Source organism: Diadema setosum, chromosome 11 (assembly GCF_964275005.1).
Source record: "Diadema setosum chromosome 11, eeDiaSeto1, whole genome shotgun sequence".
In the NCBI taxonomy this organism is placed as follows: Eukaryota; Metazoa; Echinodermata; class Echinoidea; order Diadematoida; family Diadematidae; genus Diadema; species Diadema setosum.
Window position 1 is genome coordinate 18552933 of NC_092695.1, and position 25090 is coordinate 18578022.

At 39.9% G+C, this 25090-nt stretch overlaps 1 protein-coding gene across 1 annotated transcript in view; it reads right to left on the bottom strand.

Annotated features, from left to right (window-relative positions):
• The window catches only part of LOC140234857 (uncharacterized), a 29792-nt gene extending 17283 nt beyond the window's left edge, over positions 1–12509 (bottom strand). The window contains exons 1-12 of the mRNA XM_072314903.1: positions 12442–12509; positions 11663–11698; positions 11193–11251; positions 10525–10591; positions 9192–9318; positions 8266–8294; positions 6490–6525; positions 4970–5119; positions 4405–4458; positions 3616–3755; positions 2835–2985; positions 647–703 (exon numbers count right to left, since the gene is read on the bottom strand). Coding sequence (XP_072171004.1) covers positions 647–703; positions 2835–2985; positions 3616–3755; positions 4405–4458; positions 4970–5119; positions 6490–6525; positions 8266–8294; positions 9192–9318; positions 10525–10591; positions 11193–11251; positions 11663–11698; positions 12442–12444 — 909 coding nt within the window. The 5' untranslated portion in view covers positions 12445–12509. The remainder of the gene's footprint in view (positions 1–646; positions 704–2834; positions 2986–3615; positions 3756–4404; positions 4459–4969; positions 5120–6489; positions 6526–8265; positions 8295–9191; positions 9319–10524; positions 10592–11192; positions 11252–11662; positions 11699–12441) is intronic.
• Positions 12510–25090: the final 12581 nt, after the last annotated feature.

Here is a 25090-nt window from a genome sequence, read left to right on the forward strand (position 1 = left end):
TTACAGCACCTCCTCTACACATTATAGGAAATGTGAGTTGCTGGGAACATGTGTAGGTAGGTAATGCATACATATCAATCATACACTGAGATTTTTCCCCAATTTGACTTTGACCTTTCACCCTTGACAGTCATGTTAAGCCCATAATATGGCCCATCAATTACCCTGTGACATAATTTCCACTTACGAAATTTGGTGAAATGTACACCTGATACTTCTGGAGTTAAGGTGCCGATGGTAACATTCAGAAATTTAATTTTGATGTTTGCTCTTGAACCTTTGACATAAACCAGGTAATGCCAGGGTGGCATTTCATCAAGCCTTTTGCCCAATATATTTTCTGATAAATTTGCTCTCTACCAATCAGTGAAGATTTCAGTAGCTTTAAAAAAAATATTAAAAAAAACTTGATGAAATGCCCCCCTGAAGTTACTGACCCATTGCCCAGTCAAACCATATGCATGTGTGTACTGACCCTTTGCTCACTATAATTTCTCTCATTTGAGTGTTCTCCTTACCCGACTGCTTCTTTTTAATATATCTCTACAATGAGTTAGTTTCTTTAAATCTCTTCAAAGACCATCAAGACTAAAGATTCTGTTTAAGACGTTACTATATACAACTCTGACACGTTTTCCCCACTCACCGGAATGTGATCTGGGACGGCAAGATCTAGCTCTCTCTGTTTCCACATGTCAACGCACTGCAGGATGAAAAAGGAAAGAGGACGCTATTTTATGCATGTTGTACGTTCATGTTTCTAATGTCATTTTTGGCTATTGTAGGGTGATGAGATACATCTGTAGCATCCAGTTGAGCTTAATGACTTCATACACACACCTCACAGTCATATAACAACTGAATTTGATAGCTACTTTCACTGCCACAAGGGGCATATTCATATGAGCAGTACGGTTTAAGGTACATATTGTCGCTGGGGCGACAAGACCTCGTATCTACACAAGAGACCCGCGGGTCTAGCGCTCACCAGAGTATCGCAAGTTCACCTTTCACGCAGTCACTAATCTAAATTATTCACAGCTCTACCAAAATTTGACCAGGCATTCTCAAGTAGAAGATGAAACTGTACAATAAGGGCCCAAATTTTTAAAGATTTTTTTAAGATTGGGGCCCCCTGGGGCCCTCTGGGTGGGGCATGGTGCCCATTTTGATAAATTGAGATCCTGACCCCCTAAGGATGCTACCTGCCAAGTTTGACGAAAATACATCATGAGGTTTTCAGGAAGAAGATGAAAATGTACAATTCAGGTCCCCATTTGGACCTTCCCAACTAACCCCCCCCCCCCCCCCCCCGCCCCCAAGAGGGGCACCCCTTGATCTCCTATGAACAAACTTGAAAATACAGTCATTAATGTACTCACTCATAGTATTATCTTACCTCTGTAACTTCTGATTCTAGAGAAGATTTTTAAAGATTCCTTCATTTTGGGGGTTTGGGCCCCCCTGGGGGCCCCCTGGGTGGGGTATGGTGCCCATTTTAAGAAATTAAGATCCTAACCCCCTAGGGATGCTACCTGCCAGGTTTGGTGAAAATGGGTTATGGGGTTCTCAAGAAGAAGATAAAAATGTACAATTGAGGCCCCATTAGGACCCTTCCTCACCCCCCTCCCCTGGGTCCCAAGGGGGGGCACCCCTGATTCTGCCATGAACAAACTTGAAACTACAGTCATCAATGTACAAACTCATGTATTAACTTAGCTCTATCACTTCTGGTTCTGGAGAAGAAGATTTTTACAGATTCCTTCATTTTGGGGCGTTTAGGCCCCCTGGGGGCCCCCTGGGTGGGGCATGGTGCCCATTTTAAGAAATTGAGTTCCTAACCCCCTAGGGATGCTACCTGCCAAGTTTGGTGAAAATGGGTCATGGGGTTCTCAAGAAGAAGATGAAAATGTACAATTTAGGCCCCATTAGAACCCTTCCCCACCCCCCTCCCCTGGGTCCCAAGGGGGGCACCCCTGATTCTGCCATGAACAAACTTGAAACTACAGTCATCAATGTACAAACTCATAGTATTAACTTAGCTCTATCACTTCTGGTTCTAGAGAAGAAGATTTTTACAGATTCCTTAATTTTGGGGGGTTTGGGCCCCCCTGGGGGCCCCCTGGGTGGGGCATGGTGCCCATTTTAATAAATTGAGTTCCTAACCCCCTAGGTATGCTACCTGCCAAGTTTGATGAAAATCGGTCTCGGGGTTTTCAAGAAGAAGATGAAAATGTAAAAAGTTTACGCACGACGCACGACGCACGATGGACGCCGGACGAAGGGCGATCGCAATAGCTCACTTGAGCCTTTGGCTCAGGTGAGCTAAAAATGTCAAATGTTCAGGAGAGCAAAAAATCATGGCAGCCAAAGCACTCTATCCAATGCGATAGACGTTCCTTTGACATGCTGTGGTGGCTTCGTTTTTGGGGTAAGACATCTAGGATTTGGACAGGACATCACTTAATTGATTAACTGACCATTAATCCAAAAAAGTCATTTTCACCAAAATTGCAGATACAAGGTCTTGTCACCCCAGCAACGATATGCTATTTCACAGAATTAGAAGCTCTTCTACAAGAGAAACTATAAAGATATAGAGATGAAGACAATGAGGAGCATGATGTCCTCATGATAACTTAGCAGTCAGGGAGTGGTAAACTTAGTGCATTCAGCATTCGTTTCAATCTTTATAGTTGTCACAGTGTGTCTTGAGTTATTTCACATGCTAACTTGCAACAAGGATTGATTCCTTGTATGATACAGTCTTAGGGTGAATGGTACTCACATCCGGTGTACATCTTTAAAGAAAAACAACAGTAACAACAACTCACTGGTTTTCCCACTTTGAGGTTGACCCTCGGTGGAGGGGCTCTTTCCTTCTTCTTGGCAAGGAAGTCATGGAGACGGAGGCCGGGCGGGGCAGGGAAGCTCTTGAAGGTCACCCGGCGATTCCGCGCGACCTGGGAGTATCGCTTCATGCACCTGTTTCAACATCAGGCATCAGCAGTGTTAATCCTTCATAAAACCTGTCCACCATTTCACTCAATTTTCTCTCAAATCAACTAACAATAAAATAGTGAATTGACATCAATACATGAACATTCAAGCACACCCAACCTTTGATAGCAAAAATACTAAGAGAAATATTCCACAAGCCATTCAAACCACACACTACAGGTTTGTTTGACTGTGTAAAACAAGCGCAATCTGTTTTTCAGTCAAGTAACATTTTCATGTACTTCATTTTCGAATGCTTTTCTTGTCTAAACTTGAAATATGTTGCACTCATGTTACATGTATGTAAGTCAGGGCTGTACACAAACTCATTTTTTCTACTGGTCCGACCTGTCTGTCGGGCCAGTAGGTACCCAGTTTTTCCATGTTTTACTGGTCCATTCCTGAAAAAGTTACTGGTCCGACAGTGATATTTACTGGTCAGGGACTGTTGGACCAGTGCCAGCATGCAGCGTTGCTTAAGTTCTCTTCAATGTCATTAAAAAGTAAGCTTAAAGCTTTGTACTGTCCATATTCCGGTGGATTTGCAAAATGGCAACCCTGGCTGTAAAAAAGCAAGAAAGACAGTAGTGACTGGTGGAACCACAAGAAGCTCACCTCTTGAGCGGCCTGGTATTGAGACGATGCCTCTCCTGGTGAATCAGGTTCTCGGTGCAAGCCACTGCCATGGAGGGATCCAGACAGAGCGGCTCCTGGGTCGTCAACAGCAGCTGGCTCTCCAGGGCAAGTTTGTCATCCTGTCACATGATAAAAAATGGAGAATGGCAAAAACACGACATACTCTGAACACCCTTAAAAAAAATGAAGCATCTTCCTCCCCCCCCCCCCCCCCACCCCCCGCCTGGTAAACAATCAACGTAAAACCTTTGAAACATTTAGCAGGAGTAATTTTTTTTTTTTTAACAGTAACAGTATTTTAATCAAGCTGGTGCTATTGTAGATGGTGCCCTGACAGTTTAGAGGGAATGAGGTATCATATATTGAGAGATTGCATTTTGCTATATTATTTGCTCCTGCGACAATTGCTCTCATGAAATATCTGCACACTATTAAAGCCAAACATAAATTCTAACCACAAACAAAACCCCAATCCTAATCCTCACATCAAACTAAACCTGAAGCACTATCACAACCCTAACCCTAAGTCATTGGAGAAAATAAGACCGGAGCAATTGTCACAGGAGCAAATATCATGTCACCAGCATTCAAGACCACTGTGTAAAGTCTACGGATGTGTATGCTGTTTCAGTGAAATTGTATTTGTGGCATAAACCTCTAATTCAAAGTATATAGCACCTCTTTCCCTACAGCATCCATATAATATGATGATCCTTTACATCAAAATGCACAAGTCCACTGGAAATCTATCACTGTAGAAACACTCACCATGCTCCATCTTGGATCGTTGCTTGTGATAGCATTGATATCATAGGCCAGAGTCTGAAACATAGACATGATTTGATATAATGTTAGTTGAGTCAAGAGATTTGAAATGATTATGGCACTATAGTGTAACACAAAATCAAACTATCAACCATATCACCACTCCCTCAGAAAATACCACCAATCCACACACTGTACAACAAAATTATACAAAGTCACAACAAAACTGCATCATAATTAACCCGTTAAGGATGGGCTGATTTTGTTACAACACACATTTCTTATTTACACCTGCCCGAATATACTCAGGACTAGTCCTCAACAGGTTAAGGCAGCCAGTTTTAGTCACTCAAAATTTACTTGATGATTATATATACATTTGAAAGGTGTGTACATAGAATATTTTTCACTGTTTTTCATAATTTCCAGCCTGATAGCTGTTCAATTTCTCTGAATTATAAAATGCTCGTCTATAGGAGGTGAAATTTGACATCAAGTCATGACAAATACCAACAGCAATGGAATATTAATAATAGAGGTGGGGGGGGGGGGAAGCAAATAAACTCACCTGAGGAGTTGGTCTGAGCAGTATGTGTTTGGAGTTGTATGTCTGACCGTTGGCCGACTGCCTGTAGTCTCTGATTTCAGACATCACGCAGCCGCTGTAGAAGATGTTGGACTCTGACTTGTCCAGTAGGTCAACGAGGAGTGGTGGCAACTACAATGGAATCAGATTGTGAGGGAAGACTAACAATGGAAGTCCAATGATGGCAGCTTCATTCACGTTTTGAGTTGCTGACAAGGTTTCAAGTAAAAATCTTAGAATTCATATGGCAGATCTCTGCCAGCAGCAACTAAATTTTGCCTAGAGCATTAGTCCATCTCAAATATCTAATACCAATTCACCTGTAGTATTCATTAACCACAGGTATTCAATATCTTTATTCACATAAGGACAGCTCTTACAGCAAAGGATTATTCAACATTCATAAATGATGGTCTGCTCCACTGAAGTCATTAAATGTATGATTGAGGTAGAAATGAAATCAATCTCTACAAACTATAAACTACAAACACAGACAGAAGTCATTCTGTTGCCAAGAGCCTCACTTTATATACACTTGATTTACCTACAAAACAAATACTCATGGCTCAAGTTTTTCTTCACACCAACTGTGACTACCAAAGTACCTGACGAAATGCTGAGATCTGACTGGCTGTTTGCATTACACTTGTAAGAAGTCTGTTAAAAACCTATACCTCACATCTGTTCAGATGTATACTTTATACAACAATCACTAGAGTACCAAAGATGTCTTAAATTGCACAGTTTGTACAGAATTCTTAATGTATGAAAGATGATCATCAGTTAGACTGCCAATTAGAATGACAGTTCATTGTCTTGTCAGATATATGCAAAAAAAAAAAAAATATCAAAGTTACTTACACCCCATTGACAGTGCTATGCTGGGCCGAGCCCAACCTCAATTGCGAGGCCGAGCCCCGCAATTTTGTCCGTTTACACTGCCGGGCTCGGCCGCGCTTTTGATTCAAACCTTTCAATATTTTGTCGTAGTGGTGCTCTGCTTGTAAACAAATGCAATTTGGTATAGTCTGGTTTTCAGACCCTTTGCCTACTGAATTCTGTGGCGACTTTGTCGCCGTTCGGGTAAAGGCCTTTGCAGAAGGAAAAATCCTTTGCAGGACAAAACCACCTTAAACTATACTAGTTTTCGACGTTGAGGGAGCTAATATCATGAATAGCGAAATAGTACAGGCATAGGGTTTGGAAGCCAGACTAAAATTGGCCGCGCATTTGGCCCAGTTTGCGTTTACACTGAGAAAAAGTGGGGCTCGGCCGCGGCCGAGACCACCTCCAGAGCGAGGCCAAATGCTTGGCCCCGCATTTGGCCTTTTGCGCGTTTACACCGAAATGAAGGCGGGCTCGGCCGCGGCCGAGCCACGGCCGAGCCTCACACTGTAAACAGGGTCTTTGATCCCTTCATTGGCCTCTTGAGGTGATATGCTACTACCACCTACAACAGGATCAATAATACAGGGAAATAAAGAAAATGAATACCAAAATACCTCCTCTGCATCTAGGTAATCAAGGAAGTCAGATTCCTATAAGGGGGAAAGAAAGACAAATCACAGGATGATTTCAGACATGAAGACATCTTCACAAAGAAAAAAAAGCAGGAACACTTAAATAGAATTTTGTGAATTTCTGTGTACAAAATAACAAGGAAAAGTAGAAATTACGCGGTGCGTAATATATGTCCCCGCCGGAAGTAGCATTTTGTAGCAAAATGAGCAATATAAGTCAACAATCAAGGTCAAAGGTCAAAGAAGTCAAAGGTCAAAATTCTGTGTTGAAGTTTTGAAGCCCTCACCTAGTGCCATCACATAAAGCAAACGGAATCAAAATCGGGCTAGAAATGGCGAAGGAGTAGCATTTTGTAGCAAAATGTACAAGCTAGGTCAAAAATCAAGGTCAAAGGTCAAAGGTCAACATTCTTTGTAGACGTTTTGAAGCCCTCACCTAGTGCCATCACATAAAGCAAACGGAATCGAAATTGGGTTAGAAATGGCGAAGGAGTAGCATTTTGTAGCAAAATGTACAATATAGGTCAAAAATCAAGGTCAAAGGTCAAAGAAGTCAAAAGTCAAAATTCTGCGTAGAAGTTTTGAAGCCCTCACCTAGTGCCATCACATAAAGCAAACGGAATCGAAATCGGGTTAGAAATGGCGAAGGAGTAGCATTTTGTAGCAAAATGTACAATATAGGTCAAAAATCAAGGTCAAAGGTCAAAGAAGTCAAAGGTCAAAATTCTGTGTAGAAGTTTTGAAGCCCTCACCTAGTGCCATCACATAAAGCAAACGGAATCGAAATTGGGTTAGAAATGGCGAAGGAGTAGCATTTTGTAACAAAATGTACAATATAGGTCAAAGGTCAAGGTCAAAGGTCACGACTGAAATTCTGTGTAGAAGTTTCAAAGCTCCCATGTAGTGCTATCATATAAAGCAAACAGAATCAAAATTGGCTCATAAATGACAGAGAAGTAGCAAATTGAACATTTTGATCACACACGGATGCACACACGGACGCACGGACGGACGCACGGACGGACGCACGGACACACACACGTACGGAGCCCGTTTCATAGTCCCCTGCTCGAACTCGTTCGGCGGGGACAAAAAGAGAGCTGCTCAACAAATACATCACATAAACTTGCCAATTTGTCTTACTTTCTAAACGTTAACAGTTCATAACTTTCTTTGCGTGTCCGATTTTTTTTTTACCAGAGTTTCACTGACTTGCTCCAATTTTTTCTGATTTCATAGAAAGAAATAGAATATCAGGATGGACATTCCCTTTAAAATTGAATTCCACACCATGTACAAGTTATCAAAATCAGAAATAGAATGAGAGTTATGAAATGTGAAAGAACATGAGAAAGGTTCAAATATATTGTGCTGTTGCAGCAACAGCTGTGGCAGCAACAGCTGTGGCAGCAACAGCTGAAGAAATGTTCTGTGATGACAGTGCACTATACCCATGGTTACAAATTACAGTTTGTTCAGGTTGTTTGCCTGGTTCTAGTGCCTTGGCATAAATTGAGTGTATTCTCTTAATATCATTATGCAATATTCATAGACATGTGTATTTGAAATTACATTAAGACAACAAAGATAATTACATCTTGAAAAATGCTATCTATCATAGCAAGAGCATTTGCACTTTAATATCCACGTCAACCTGATGTCTTCTTTTTTTTCTGCAAATAATATCATCAAGACATAGACTTAAGTCTATAGCCTTACATGTAAGTCTACTTGAGTATAAAAAGAAACGTAACTTACATCATACGGTAACTTGAGCGTCTCTGCATCTACACAGGAAAAAGGAAATCATAATGGAGAACAAAAGAAAAGATTTGATGTTTCATACTAAAGTCACTCAATGCTTCATAAAGCAGGGAGTGTCGTAATTGTAACAATGGTGCAAGGCAGCATTACACTTTTTTCTAACTATTTATGTAATCATATAGAACTGAAATGTTGAGAGAAAGATCCATTCCAACCCCCTCCCCTCCTCTCTTACTGCATTTACATAGTACTGTTGCAATCACCCATGAAGCAAAGTGCATGTTGCTCTAATTACAGTTGAGCAAGAATGTAAACAGTTCACTGAGCCTAACACAAATTAGCATTAATCAGTTACTGGAAAGAGAACTAAGAGTCTCACCAACCTCAGTTTCGGTTTAGTTTATTTTCATATTTCTCAAAAATAACAAATTGTGGTAACAAAATATACTTGGTGTGTTTTTCTTTTGTTTTGTTTTTTCATGCAAAAAAAGACAAAATTATCAAATCTCACAAAGAAATATATCGTCGCTGGGGTGACAAGACCTTGTATCTGCATTTTTGGTGAAAATGACTTTTTTAGATTAATGGTCAAATAATGGGTTAAGTGATGTCCTGTCCAAATCCCAACTGTCTTACTCCAAAAATGAAGCCACCACGGCATGTCAAAGGAAAGGCTATCCCATTCGCTCTAGTGCTTTGGCCACCATGTTTTTTGGCTCTCCTGAACATTTGACATTTTGTAGATACGAGGTCTTGTCGCCCCAGCGATGATATGCAATACACTGTAAATGCCATAAACGGTCCCATGCAGATATTGTAGATGAAAGGCAACAGAGATAGAAACATTAAGGAAACCTATGAATAGCTACAGCTCGCAGGAATTATGGGTTTCCAAATATAAGCTCTTAGCATCAAAATACCTCTACCGTCTTTACTTCGTAGCATGAGGGAGAAGCCCTGGTTGCCAGGATACAAGTTGACAATTAGACAGGTCAGCTTGTCCCGAGTGGCTAGTTTGTCAAGGAGATGTGTGCTGCTCTTCAGATGCTGCAAATAGATAAATAAATAAATAAATAAATGAATAAATGAATAAATGAATGAATGATTGAATGAATGAATGAATAAATAAATAAATACATTAAAGGTCCTGTTTACCTTTGGGAGCAGTGATTTTAAAAATGTTCAAGATATAACATTTGATGCATATGTGTAGGTCTGTTGTATCACAATACATCATACCACATAAATTTTTTGCAATAAAGCCTACGATATAAGGAGATATCAGTATTTTTCTCATTAAACCGTAATGGTAGACGGCTTAGTCTGGAAACATTTTTATTATAGCTATTGTTCACATTGTGTGTTTTTAACAATACTTAACATCGACTATACGGATTCAAATTTTTACAGTGGTTGTCTCTATCCCTAACTCACATTTTAGAACTATTTTAAAGCACTAATGTTGGGTTTTTGTTTCTTCTGCAAATGGTAAATTATGCCTTTGAATAAATAGATTTTTTAAAATCATACATTTGCAAATACAGTCAAACCTGTCTTACCGACAATCTGTCTACAGCAGCCACCTTCCATATACGACCACTTAAAACAATTCCCTCTAAGAGAAAAAGCTTATTATAGAACCTGTCTATAGCAGCCACCTGTCTATAAAGGCCACTTTTTTCATCTCCCTTGGGTGGTTATTGACAGGTTTGACTGTACATTCAACCTTGCCAAAGTCGAATACAAAGGGACCTAAAAAATCTGTTAAATTATTTGTATTTTAACTTGCACAACTGAATTATCACATGTTTATATCATCCATGGAAGAAGTTCTCTTCAACTTTGTAAAGATTTTGACATGTACAAGGTCGACTTATGCAAAATGGAGGAATATGGGAAATCTGTGGTACAATATAACATATTCCATTCCAAAGATATAAAAAATATCCATTGATGCATTCCTCATTGATTTCAAATACTCACAAGTACCCCTAATAACATCAAGATGAAATTCAACACATAAAGTTAAAATAACTCATGTACATGTACTCCTTGAGGTGAAGAATACATGCAGTATCACATCCCTGGAGAACATCTAAAAGTGAGGTTACTAATGGGACTGCAGATTTTATCTCGATGTACATATACCACATACATACATAACATGTGAGGAAGTTAAAACCTGTACATTGTATGATTACATATCAGCTGTCCATATGAGTAGTGATATACTATCAAATAAAGAAGTCTTACTTTGTTTTCTGATTCCTTGTTGCATTCTTCAACATACAATTCCTGCAGTCGTTGATGGATAGATTTCCTGCATGGGTAGGTCAAGAGAAAAATACTTATCACAAACCTGGAAATGTGTTTCTTGAGTTACAATTCCAGGCTGAGGCGTGATAATCCATCCTAAAGCTGAGATGAAAATCAATTAGCCTGTCACGTCACACTTCAGTGCAAAATGCAATCTCTTCACCGCTTCATGTCTTAGAAATCAAGTGAACTCGATTGAGATGATAAAACATCCTCATGAATGTCTTTGCAAAGAAAAATTACCATCAAACCAGGAACTTTTATCACACAAATCACAAGTAGTAGATGTAAAAATTACAAAAGTTTGATTTATTTCATCTGGACATCATTCTCATTTGCCCTTCTCTACAGAAGTTTGTGAAGACATGTACTGACAACTGCAAGTAAGAATAACCACCACTGCTTTTCAGCCAGAGAATCTGGAGTCAGACCTTTGTCCCGATTGAGCAACGGTCCAGGTTGAATAGGGTTAGAAATTTTTGCACTGTGGGATTGTGGGTAGAATAAGCATGCATACATACATTGTCTGGAAATTAATCCTGATCTAAGTCCCAATTAAACAAAGGCAGCTGTACAGTTGTGATCAATGTTGACAGAATACTTACCATTTGCTGGAACTCGGGTATTTTACTTTGGGCTTCTTTTCCACTGCCCTTATAACTTGCTGCAGGAAACAAACAAATAAACAAACAAACAAATAAAACTCAAAAAGTATGAAACATACCAGTCAGATCTAGATGATAACAAAGAATGTTTGGGAGGCTTAGAAAAATGACAAATGGATGACTGCAAACTCGTTTATATTTTCTTGGGTTAAAAAAAAAAAATCACACCATGTCCTATTGTATAATGGATATATTCTGACAAGAAGTCAACAACTTTGGACTATGACTTAAGATTACAAATATATTATAAATGGAAATCCAGTTCTGAACTAGTGATGAGAGTTTTGGGTTGAACTCATCATACTCCCAGTTGTTTAAAAATGTCAATAAGTTGTACATAAGAAAAACATTCTGTCATGTTGTACATATTTATCTGACATTATTACAACAAACATTTCACTCAACATTACCTCAGCTTGCAAGATTGCTTCTTCCAAGCTGGAAGCCTAAAACAAAAAAGAGAAACAGACAGAGAGACATGAAAGAAGCCGGTGATTGACAAACACCACACCAATTTCTTATCATCCTTTTTGATAGGCAATATGTCATGAAAGTATGAAGTGATCCCTCACATTTATCCCCAAATTAAATCATCCTTCGGGTTCACGCCAGGTTAAAGTGTGTACATGTGTGTCACACACAAACACACTGCTATAGCTTCTGACCATTCGAGCATTGAGAATTTAGGGTTTCTGGGACAAACATCGAACTAGGGCTTTCTATACAGTAGCTCAGTCTGTAGAGCACCGAGCTAGCATCTAGAGGTCTCGGGTTCAAATCTCGATGGAATCCCATTTTCTTTGCTCAATTTTCCACTAATAGATTACATTCATGGCTGATTTACAAGTTACATTTTTGTATTATGGCATTCGGTTTGCATGATTAATATTAGTCTGGATCTATTCTTCTACCTCTCCAATTAAATTTTCCAAGACAGACAAATCACACAATAAATTATGCTCACTCCAAATCTTCTCATGGCAGAATATTTTCAATATAGTAGTTCCTTTTTATTAGTTTATTTCAGCTTCATCACAAACTGCTGTAGTCCTACTGTACATAGCTATAACATGCAGGATGTACAGTGATCCCAATGAAGGATGGAACACAAAATTGAAATATAAGACCTCACATCATGATAAAGAACAAAGCACAACAAAGTTAAGTGCAGGCAATTGAAAGTACTTACCATGATTACGGGAAGTTCAAGCTACAATTTTTTCAGAATCATGTTCACTCAACATCAATCTACAAAAAAATAAAGAGTGAATTTAATGATTATGAGTGTCAAAAACTAGATTTCAGTATGAATACTCATACACAGTTACAATGAAAACTGATTTGGGTCAATAGAAATATGATACCATATTAGCAATATATTTCTCAGTGGTTTTATTTTCGTAAATTTTACCAGTTAAGTGAAATTTGACTCATGAAACAAGGGTCTGTTCTAAAAATTAAGGGACTGTGACGGGACAGAATTTGATATACTGTTTATCTGAGTTTTTTGCTCACAAAAAGAAATCTTAACACAATAGCAGCCACATATCTTTACAAATGTGTCAAGCCTACACGAACATAACCCTAACCCTAATCCTAATCCTCACATCAAACTAAACCTAAAAACCCTATGACAGCCCTAACCCTAACCCGCAGTCCTTGGAGAAAATAAGACCCAAGCAATTGTCGTAGTCCTGAGGAAATGTAATGTCACCTCATATCCATGTAGATATCTCAAATTGTACTGAACCAAACTGCACCAACAATTACACCAAATATTCAAAGAGCTTATTTCCAGTCACTATCATAAATTTGAACTAAATCAGTCATCTGGAAGCATTGATATGTTGTTGCTCAAAACAAATAACTCTTCATAAGCTTCCCAGTGTACACTGTTTCCACAATCTGAAACTGAAGTTTGAATCTATTTTTTTTTTTCCAAATACGAGGGCATGGTGTCTTTCACATGACTGGGAACTAAAACTAGCTAAAACCAATGTACAAAGGATTACGGCAAGTTGAGAAATGCAGTTCCTGGAGCGCACACAAACATGTGAAGATAATGTATACACATACAGACACACACACACAAGGATGTGGGTGCTCTTGGAACTTCATTTCTCGATCAAATTCTTTCAACATAAAGATCCTATACTATAGCATGGGTAAACATCATGGGTAGTCTGATTGATTTTTAAGATCTTCATTCATTGCCCACTGGGGTACATTAAAAAACCACACAGCACAGGCCAGCGAGAACAGAGTTGCTTGTCATTAATTAAGGTCTATGCCACTATGGATCCTGGGTCTGGGAGGAAGGCCTTTCTTACCGTATGATAAGACCCAAGCAATTGGACCCAAGCAATTGGACCTTGGAGTGGGGAGTGGAGTGGAGTGGAGATCGAAGTGGAGAATATTTTCTGAAATTTACCTAAAATTATTCGGATATATATTTCGGAATTCGGTTACATAGTAGAGCAGAAACACGGAGCATCGAAAAGGCAGTTTACGTTAAGGTAAGCAAACTCTGGGCTATTTTGTTGTTCTTTGCACAACTTGCACCAGTAACCCGAGGTTGAGGGCTGAATTTCAATTTCCCGCCTTTTGAAAGGGGGAACCGATATGGCCGCCTGTACGGCCTCCTCTGCCCCCCTAGACTCCCATCAGGATTCTGACGCGGGCACCACAGAGGGTATGGAGGAAGAAACCTCTGTGGATTTGGACTTTCGTGTAGTTAAGTCTAAGAAACAAGTTCAAAGAAAAAAGCGCAAGGTGCGCGAAGAAAGTGTAGATATTGAAGAACTATCAACTAGGGTAGAATCGTCCTCAGACGGAGAACATGAAAACTCTACATTTGGCACCCCTAGATCCAAACCTCCCGACTTGAAGGTGTACATTTCACCGATTGATTCACGCAAATCCTTGAAGAACATCAACCTAATAACGGTCGCTCGTGACATTCAGAAATGTTGTGGTTCACCCCCAGAGTTTATCAAGCCAACCAAAGATGGCATTATGGTAAAGTGTACAAACCAAAAGCAACGTCAAAAACTTCTGGAAATTCAGTCAATTGGCAATGTACATGTGAAAGCTCGGGAGGAGGGTCTCAACGTAAAGGGTGTCATTTCTGGCGTGCCGATAGAAATGTTGGATATTGAGATACAAACGGAATTAAAGAAACAGAGAGTATCGCATGCAAAGCGAATCATGCGAAATCATAAGAAACAGAATCAAAGCAAAGAAGAAAAGAGTGACAAAGCAGCACCCACCCCGACGCGCAGTGTCATTCTAACATTCGAAAAGACAGAATTACCAGAAGAAGTGACTCTTTGTTTTCAAAAATTCTCCGTGAAGCAGTACATTCCCCCCGTGGTCAGATGCTTTCATTGTCAGAGATTCGGCCACACCATCAAAAACTGCCGAGCTAAACAAAGATGCGTCAGATGTGGGGAGATGCATACATTTGACCAGTGCCAACAGAAAGACGACCCGAAATGTGTGAATTGTGGCGGAAAACATTCCGCGGCATACAATGGTTGCAAAATGGCTAAACAGGCTCAGGAAATTCAGAAAATCAAAGTAGTGAATAACTTTTCCTACGCCCAAGCTGCCCGTCAGTGGCAGGAAAAAGAAGAAAAGACGCAAATCCCACACAACCAACCAAATCAATTAGGTAAAGAAAGTCATTGTAATACGACACAGGCAGTCACAAAGAAGAACGGGCTAAACAAATCGACAAGAGCACCTGTTACTCCCAACCAGAATAAACAGGATGATGTAACTGAACAAAACCATGGCAGTGGCATTCAACAGGCAAAAGACACAACCATGCCTAGACAGCCTGAGACAGAAGCCCACCACTCAGTACGAAAGAACGAGGAACCCACCAAATGGCACTCAAATTTTTTCATGTCAGCATCAAACCAAGATATTATTGGTTTTATGATTCACGTGATTCAGACTTTTATTAAAGATAAGTCGGAATCAGAATTGCGCACTATAATAACAACCATAGCTGAGCAATTCTTACCATGTCTCTAATGTCACATTGTGTGATAACAAGTTTATTCATCCTCCAGTGGAATGCACAGGGAATGCACTCACATGGAGGAGATTTAATAGCATATATAGAGTCTGAATGTCATGAAACAGTCCACATCATATGTGTACAAGAAACATGGTTTAGACATAACCAGTCTTTCCAAATTCCGAATTATACATGTCTTTCGAAAAATCGCACAAACCAGTGTGGAGGAGGCGTGGCTTTTTATATACATAACTCATTGTATTTTGATTATTTGACAGATGATAATGATGTAGAAATGCAGACGATTAAACTGTATATAGAAAATTCAGAAATCTCGATAGTTAACTACTATAACCCATGCAAAAAGATCAGCATGGAAATCATGAATGCATTAATGACGCATGTAACAAACCCCAAGAAAGTAATCATTGTTGGGGACTTTAACTCCCACAACACTTTATGGGGCAGTGTAAAAACAGATAATAATGGAAGAATAATTGAAGAGTTTTTGTTAAATACAAATTTGGTTGTTTTAAATGACGGATCTGGTACTAGAAAGGACCCGTCCTCGGGAAAAATGTCATGTTTGGATTTGACTATAGTGTCAGCTGAAATGGCTACCAAATGCATCTGGGAAGTCATACCAATGGAACACAGGAGTGACCATGTTATAGTTGGTACAAAGTTATTTTTAGGAAGTACATTGAAATCCCGCACTGAACAGAAAGAAGTGGGAAGGAAATGGTCAACAAAAAATATAAATTGGGCCATATTTCAGGAAAAGTGTGAGGAAAAAATAAACGAAAGGTGTTTCGGAAGTTTTGAAATATCCACATCAGACCTGCATAGTAAATTCATGAGATGTTTGACACAAATCTTAGAAGAAGTAAGTCCGATCAAATCAAAGGGCAAATGCAAACCAGTTCCATGGTGGACAAAAGAGTGCTCCACAATCATAAGGGAGCGTAACCGAATTAGAAATAAATTAAATAAACATTGGACTAAGAAACTGCAAGAAAATTACCATTTGAAAAAGTCTCAAGCTCAAAGAACAATAAGACAAGCAAAAAGAAATTATTGGTTATCTTTTCAACTCAGTCTTAATCGTTTCACGTCAGTATCTCAAATCTGGAAAACGGTAAAAACCCTCAATGGCACCCCTTCCACCGGTATACCAACCATCCCAACTTTAAAAGTGAATGGGCTTCCCATTGTGGAAGATGGGAAGAAAGCAGATTACTTGGGAGAATACTATAAATCATGTGGACAGGAAGAAACATCTGATGACATAAATACAGCGTTTGAAGAAGTGAAATATTCCGAAAATACATCGATGTTGTCCGTCCTAAATGAATTGTTTCATATGACGGAGTTAGACATGTATCTAATATCCAGGAAAATGTCTACCCCAGGAGAAGATAGGGTAGGATACGAAGTATATCAGCATTTACCTGAATCATCAAAATCAGTACTGTTACGAATATATAACAAGATATGGGTAACAGGGGACATACCTGAGTCCCTGCTGCATTCCATATTGATACCCATTTTAAAACCAAATAAGATGTCAGACAAACTGACATCATATCGACCGATAGCTCTCATCTCATGTTTTATGAAAATCATGGAAGGAATGGTGAAAGAACGTTTGAGTATGTACATAGAAAAACATAATATCTTGATCCCAGAACAACAAGGTTTTCGGAAAAATCGAACATGTGTGGATAACATTGTTAATTTGGAAAATGAAATTCAGAAACATCTGAAAGTGAACGCCAAAACCTTGGCAATTTTTATTGATTTAGAGAAAGCTTTCGATTCTGTGTTGAATAAAACTCTTCTCATAAAGTTATCGAAACTGGGCGTATGTGGGAATATGTACTTATTTCTAAGAGCATTTTTATTGAAACGTACTTTTCAAGTTCGAGTTGGGCATGAGTTATCCAAAACAATGAAACTACTGAATGGGCTTCCGCAAGGGAGCACATTGAGCCCATTGTTATTCAATGTTATGATGTCTGACATTCCGCTCAGGACCGACATCCACACCTTGTTGTATGCTGATGATTGTGTAATCTGGCAGTCGGGAAAGGACATTAGGATAATGACCACTGCGTTAGAACAACATTTGAACACCTTGGATGGGTGGTTTTCATCGTGGGGACCTAAAATCTCTCACACAAAAACCACACCTATGCTGTTCTCTCACACTCCTAAGGAGGCTATTTTGTCCCTCAAGATAGGGAGAGAAATTTTAACGACAAAGGATGATTATAAATATTTAGGAGTAATCTTTGATAAGAGGTTAAATTGGAGAGCCCATATACAAGAAGTGGCATCCAGATGCAAACGTAAAATCAATATACTAAAGAGTTTAACTCATGTGAATTGGATTAGAGGCTCCAATGATTTACTGTCTGTATATAGAGCAATAATTCGTTCTTTGATAGATTACGCCTGTGAAGCATATGATTCAGCTTCATCGTATGTAAAAAACATTCTCAATTCAGTACAATACCAAGCTCTCAAAATCTGTCTAGGAGCCAGTATAGGCACCTCTCTGACAACCCTGCAAGTAGAATCAGGTGAATTACCACTAGATCTGCGTAGGCAGATGTTGACTGCTCAATTCCGTAGGCACATTGATACTGTTCCAAACCATCCCTTAATACAGGATATCAAAATGTGCTGGCAATTTGATTTTTACGAAAGTGAAAATCCCCACAACCCTTTCGGTGAAAGAATCCTGAAAAGTGAAAACATATTATTTTCCCAATGTATGGAAAAAGTACAACCTTTTCATCAACCGTTTTGGCACTGGCAGATGCCAGCAGTGTCCATGGAGTTAAGTTCAGACATGATGTTATCAAAGTGTGATCATGTTATACATCAGCAGCAAATGGCTCTTGAATTGATAAACAGGAAATGGCAACATTATGTTCATGTATTCACCGACGGCTCAAAGTGCCCAAAAACTTGCAAAGTGTCCGCTGCTTTTTATGTTCCTTATTGGAAGTATGCACAAGCAAAACGCATACAAGACTTTACGTCTGTGTACAGAGCTGAACTGATTGCTATTATTATGTCTTTGATCTGGTTAGAACAAGTCTCGAATTTGTATGCTGGAGTGGTTATTTTTTGTGATTCATTAAGTGTTTTACAGGCTATAAATTCAAATAAGCCGGAGAGTTTTGTAAGTGAAATTATTATAAGATGTACGGAATTGAAATATAAAGGAATAGATATAAATTTTGAATGGATACCCAGCCATTGTGGCATTAATGGAAACGAAGTCGCGGACAAAGAGGCAAAAGCTGCTTTGTGTCGAAATGTTATCGATATTGAAAATGGTTTGAATATGGCAGAATGTAAATATATACTTAGAGAGCACTTTATGGAAAAATGGCAAAAACGATGGGAAAAAGCAGAATCTCCACTGAAGTTGATACAAAAAACAGTTAAGAAAACTTTTCAATGTTCCCTAAGCAACTGGAAGGAACAGTCTATTATGCATAAATTGAGAATGGGAAATATTTCTTTGAATTATGATTTGTTTAGATTGAATATCCATGAAAATGGAATGTGTCCGAACTGTCCACATATTTTTGAAACAGTCACTCATTTTTTATGTGAATGTCCAAAGTATATAATAGAAAGAAGTATGTTATTAGCAGAAATAGATACCACTGACGTGCGTCATATTTTGCTGTTGGTAGGAACTACTAACTCAAAGCATATGCGTGCTTTTGTTCAGTATGTCCAGAGGACAAAAAGATTTACTCAAACACATAATTTTACTAGATAAGTATATGTCTTGACTTAATTTTGCACATTGCACACAGCCCAGATGTTTGCTTTATATCTTAGCGTTGTTTTGTTTTTCTAATTTCATGTACATTTGTGATAAAATTCGCGTTAAATACTCCCGATTAATCACGAGCACCGATCGAGCCCCTCTCGTGTATTGGAGTGGCCTAGGCAGGTGGACAGCCAATCACGGCCCCTCCTTGCCGAGAAGTCTGCTCAAGGTACCGAGCCGGACTGGCCAGAAAATACGATCGTCGATTGGGCAACTCGAACCGAGGCCAGTGAGGGAGATTTATTTGATTTGATATGATATATTAATTTTGATTTATTTGCAATAAAATGAAAATAATATAGGGTAAAAATTTGGAAATTTATAGAAATTTTATGAATATAGATTTGGCGTAAATATTCCTCGAGGAATGATAAACGCCAAATAAATTCAAACAACAACAACAACAACATCACCAGCGTGGCTTAGCTCCTGGGCATATTTGTGACCCGCTGCAACAAAAGGATCCGAAAGTCGGGGAGGACAATTTTCTGAAAATGACATGACATTATTCCCTTACTCTCCAACTTTAATTTCATACAACACGACTCATAAAAGTAATCAGTTGCGGATATATCAATAATTTTATTAGCGCATGTCGAGTGGTTTAGGAAATCAGCATTTCAAGAAAACCTCCTTCAAAGCGCAAAGCTTCCTTCCAACGTTATCATGATCAAGGGAAGGCAAGACAGTTTCCACCTCTGGACAATACAAGGTATGCTCCTAGCAACCTCCGTAATGTTCGTTCAAGCTTAGCGCCAGCGGTCTACGCATGACCAATCAGTAACCAGGATGCCACACACTGACCAATAAGAATACTCCCTCATTGCTAGGGGCGGAGTCTAGCTGCCGCGCTAAATCCAAATCTTCGGACACGTTTCTGTTCCATTGAAAGTCAGAAAATCATGGCCCAGAAAAACGCTAATTTCTTGCCTCTCCTTTGATCATTTACCTTCAAATTTTCGGCAGATGATAGATGATACATTATAACTACTTACAACAATAATGCCAAAAACAGAAATCTGATTGTTTTGACCGATTTTGATTATCTGACTTCAATTTTTCTCGGCTCAGCCGTCACTAGCGGGCGTCAGCAACATTGCCCACCTCATTGCATTGTTGGGATCCTTTTGCTTTTGTCATATTTGTTGTGGCAGGTCACATTTGGATTTAACTACACAGCACAGTCTAAACACCTGAATTATTGCTGGCTATAAAAGTAGATGACTAACGTTAGATTTAGTATAAATTGATTAGATCTAGTCTAGACTCTTTTTGCCTAAATCATGTAAATAGTATTTATACTATGATCTAAATTCTCAACTACTGTAGACTCTAAACCGCCCAGAAGTTGTGCCTTGTGGTAGTACTGTAAGCCTGCCGTACTAATTACAGCCGTAGAACAGGGTTTTGAAATTTTGTAGCCCGACCAGACGCTGTGCGAAGCAAACAGCGACTGGGCTGTGTAGCAATTTGCAGCCGTGCTACTGCTAGTGCTAATGAAGTCTCGACACACATCGCAAAGTCAATACATGGGACTGTACAACAAAACTCGCGCGTTGTTAAGCCAGAACAGACTTTCACATTAAATTCCCACGCTGTTTCACTTCTGTTACCTCGGTTTACATTCTAAACACATTTTTTCACCTATTATAAATCAACACAATGAAAATCGTCAGATAGATCTGTAAATATGACTCTTGAATTACGGCGAACTTACCACCAACAGTCCACTCATTTCCACCGATCGACAGAATCACCTGGAGTGTGACGTCACGATCTGAGAAATCATCAGGCTGCGTTCACATAACCCCGTACTTTCTCTGACCCAATTCAATTCAATTCAATTCAATTTTATTCAAAAACCAAACATAAATAACAAGATAACACAAATCTCTGATACAAAAATGTACATGGTTTTTTAGGACCCCGAAAGAAACAAGGCTTGTGAGTGGGGCCCTATGTAAGGTACAAATAAGTTGGGACTCAGCAGCCAAAAGGGCCAACCGTCAATGATGTAAAGTGACATTCCAAATCATAAATCAGTTGAGTGAACATTCAGTCACTGAAACCACCAACAACAGACCAAGGTACCACGTAAGTTCACACACTAACACTACGACATGGCAAGTATACGATGTATATCAGAACAATCAGATATTATACAATGGCAATTAATAGTTAACCTACATATAAGGAGACCATAAACACACTAACACACACACACACACACCCACACCCTCACACCACCATACACAACCACACCACACAGAGCACTCAAAACTAAAGTAGGCTGGCCAATCTACATAATATCAAATAAATGTTTAACATGTAGTTTAACAAATTCATTTCAAATTGTCTAATAGATATTTTTTTACACTGAACTTTGAACCTAGAAAATGTTGTACTGTTCCTAATGTCAACAGGTAGTTGGTTCCACTCTTTAATACAAGTGGTCTCTTCATTTAATGGAGGCTAGGGCAGCTGTAGCCCGATCGACCACTGCCTGATTGTGAAGAGATGAGTGTCTGTGTAAGGCAACGGCGTAAATCCATACTGAGGAGTGGGGGGGATGGTCACCATCACCACGATTACAAGCCCATAACCGGACCGGCGCAGCCTTTTTTTTTTTTTTTTTTTTTTTTTTTTTTTGGGGGGGGGGGGAGAAGCTTTGTGCCCCCCCCCCCCCCACACACACACACACTTTACAGGGATCGGATGCCCCACTCTTGCATGAAATATAAAGTGGGAGAAAAGTGGCAGCAACAACATAAAGACTTTTTGTTCTTGTTGCTTTTTTTTTTTTTTTTTTTTTTGCTCGTCAGACGACTTTCGGCGGAAAATCAGACCTTAAAAGTATGAAAACATTTTTTTTTTTTTCGAACTATCTGTGAGAGGGAGCGGAACGACCGAACGGGGGAAGGGTGTGTATGGGGGGGGGGGATCCCTCTCCCACACGAGGAAGATTTTGCATTTTCAGACCTGAAATTCAGCGATCTGGTGCTCACTTGTGGTGAAAATTTTGTTTTCTTTTCTTTAAAAAAACAATAAGGAAATGAAGTATTCACAATATATTATTGAATGACAAAATCGTGGTATTTCAGCTCTTGCTGTGCGACATCACTGTGAAGGCCTACTAAATAATGGGGCCTATCATCGGCGTAGACAGGATTTGATCTTAGGAGGAGCGGTTATGTGAGGGAACGAATCAAGCGAGGGGGGAGGGTATGGTAGGGGGGTTTCCCCCTCCTACGGTGAAATCTCTTTGCGTTGAAAATTTTGACATTTTTCAGTCCAAAAACTGCCGTTTGTAGCTATATTCTTCGCTTTGGAAATTAAGGGGGGCACACCAGGCGCAACTGCTGTCAATCACTGGCAGCAACATCAGGAGAATGGCATAGCAGTTAAATGCGAGCGAGCGGGGCGAGCGAGCTTGAAAATTTTGACATTTTACAGTCCAAAGACTGCCGTTTGTGGCTGTATTTTTTCGCTTTGGAAATTATGGGGGCACACCGGGCACAACTGCTGCCGGCAATCGGGCAGCAACATCAGAATGGCATAACGATTAAATGCGAGCGAGCGAAGCGAGTGAGCTTGAAAATTTTGATATTTTACAGTCCCACATGTCCTTTGTGGCTGTACTAGTATTTTTTCGCTTTGGAAATTAAGGGGGGGGGGAGGCGCACCGGGCGAAAACTGCTGGCAATTACTGGCAGCAACATCAGGAGAATGGCATAATGATTAAATGCGAGCGAGCGAAGCGAATGAGCTTGAAAATTTTGACATTTTCCAGTCCCAAAAACTGTCGTTTGTGGCTGTATTTTTTTTCGCTTAGGAAATTAAGGGGGCGCACCGGGCGAAAACTGCTGGCAATTACTGGCAGCAACATCAGGAGAATGGAATAATAATTAGATGCAAGCGAGCGAAGCGAGTAAGCTTCAAAAATTTGACATTTTGCAGTCCCCAAACTGCCGTTTGTAGCTATATTTTTCGCTTTGGAAATTAAGGGGGGCGCACCTGCTCACAATCACTGGCAGCAACATCAGGAGAATGGCATAACGATTTAATGCGAGCGAGCGGAGCGAGCGAGCTTGAAAATTTTGACATTTTACAGTCTAAAAACTGCCGTTTGTAGCTATACTTTTTCGCTTTGGAAATTTAGGGGGCACACCGAGTGCAACTGCCGGCAATTAGCTGGCAGCAACATCAGGAGAATGGCATAGCGGTTAAATGCGAGCGAGCGGAGCGAGCGAGCTTGAGAATTTTGACATTACAGTCCAAAGACTGCCGTTTGTGGCTGTATTTTTTCGCTAAAGGGGGGCGCATCGGGTGCACCTGCTGTCAATCACTGGCAGCAACATCAGGAGAATGGCATAGCAGTTAAATGCGAGCGAGCGGGGCGAGCGAGCTTGAAAATTTTGACATTTTACAGTCCAAAGACTGCCGTTTGTGGCTGTATTTTTTCGCTTTGGAAATTATGGGGGCACACCGGGCGCAACTGCCGGCAATCGGGCAGCGACATCAGAATGGCATAACGATTAAATGCGAGCGAGCGAAGCGAGTGAGCTTGAAAATTTTGATATTTTACAGTCCCACATGTCCTTTGTGGCTGTACTAGTATTGTTTCGCTTTGGAAATTAAGGGGGGGGGGGGGCGCACCGGGCGAAAATTGCTGGCAATTACTGGCAGCAACATCAGGAGAATGGCATAATGATTACAAATGCGAGCGAGCGAAGCGAATGAGCTTGAAAATTTTGACATTTTCCAGTCCCAAAAACTGTCGTTTGTGGCTGTTTTTTTTCGCTTTGGAAATTAAGGGGGCGCACCGGGCGAAAACTGCTGGCAATTACTGGCAGCAACATCAGGAGAATGGAATAATAATTAGATGCGAGCGAGCGAAGCGAGCGAGCTTCAAAAATTTGACATTTTACAGTCCCCAAACTGCCGTTTGTAGCTATATTTTTCGCTTTGGAAATTAAGGGGGGCGCACCTGCTCACAATCACTGGCAGCAACATCAGGAGAATGGCATAGCGATTAAATGCGAGCGAGCGGAGCGAGCGAGCTTGAAAATTTTGACATTTTACAGTCTAAAAACTGCCGTTTGTAGCTATACTTTTTCGCTTTGGAAATTTAGGGGGCACACCGAGTGCAACTGCCGGCAATTACTGGCAGCAACATCAGGAGAATGGCATAGCGGTTAAATGCGAGCGAGCGGAGCGAGCGAGCTTGAGAATTTTGACATTTTACAGTCCAAAAACTGCCGTTTGTGGCTGTATTTTTTCGCTTTGGAAATTAAGGGGGCACACCGGGCGCAACTGCCGGCAATTACTGGCAGCAACATCAGGAGAATGGCATACTGATTAAATGCTAGCGAGCGAAGCGAGTGAGCTTGAAAATTTTGACATTTTCCAGTCCTAAAAACTGTCGTTTGTAGCTATATTTTCGCTTTGGAAATTAAGGGGGCGCACCGGGTGCACCTGCTGTCAATCACTGGCAGCAACATCAGGAGAATGGCATAGCGGTTAAAGGCATAATTTACCATTTGCAGATGAAAGCATTAGTGCTTTCAAATAGCTCTAAAATGTGAGTTAGGGATAGAAACAACCACTGTCAAAATTTGAATCCGTATAATCGATGTTAAGTGTTGTTAAATACACAAAATGTGAACAATAGTTATAATAAAAATGTTTCCAGACTAAACCGTATACAGTTACGGTTTACTGAGAAAAACCCTGATATCTCCTTATATTTTAGGTTTTATTGCAAATATTTCATATGGTAGGATGTTTTATGATACAACAGACCTACACATATGCATCAAATGTGATATCTTGAACATTTTTGAAATCACTGCTCCCAAAGGTAAACTGGACCTTTAAATGCGAGCGAGCGGAGCGAGCGAGCTCGAAAATTTTAACATTTTAAACTTCAAAAACTGCCGTTTGTAGCTATAT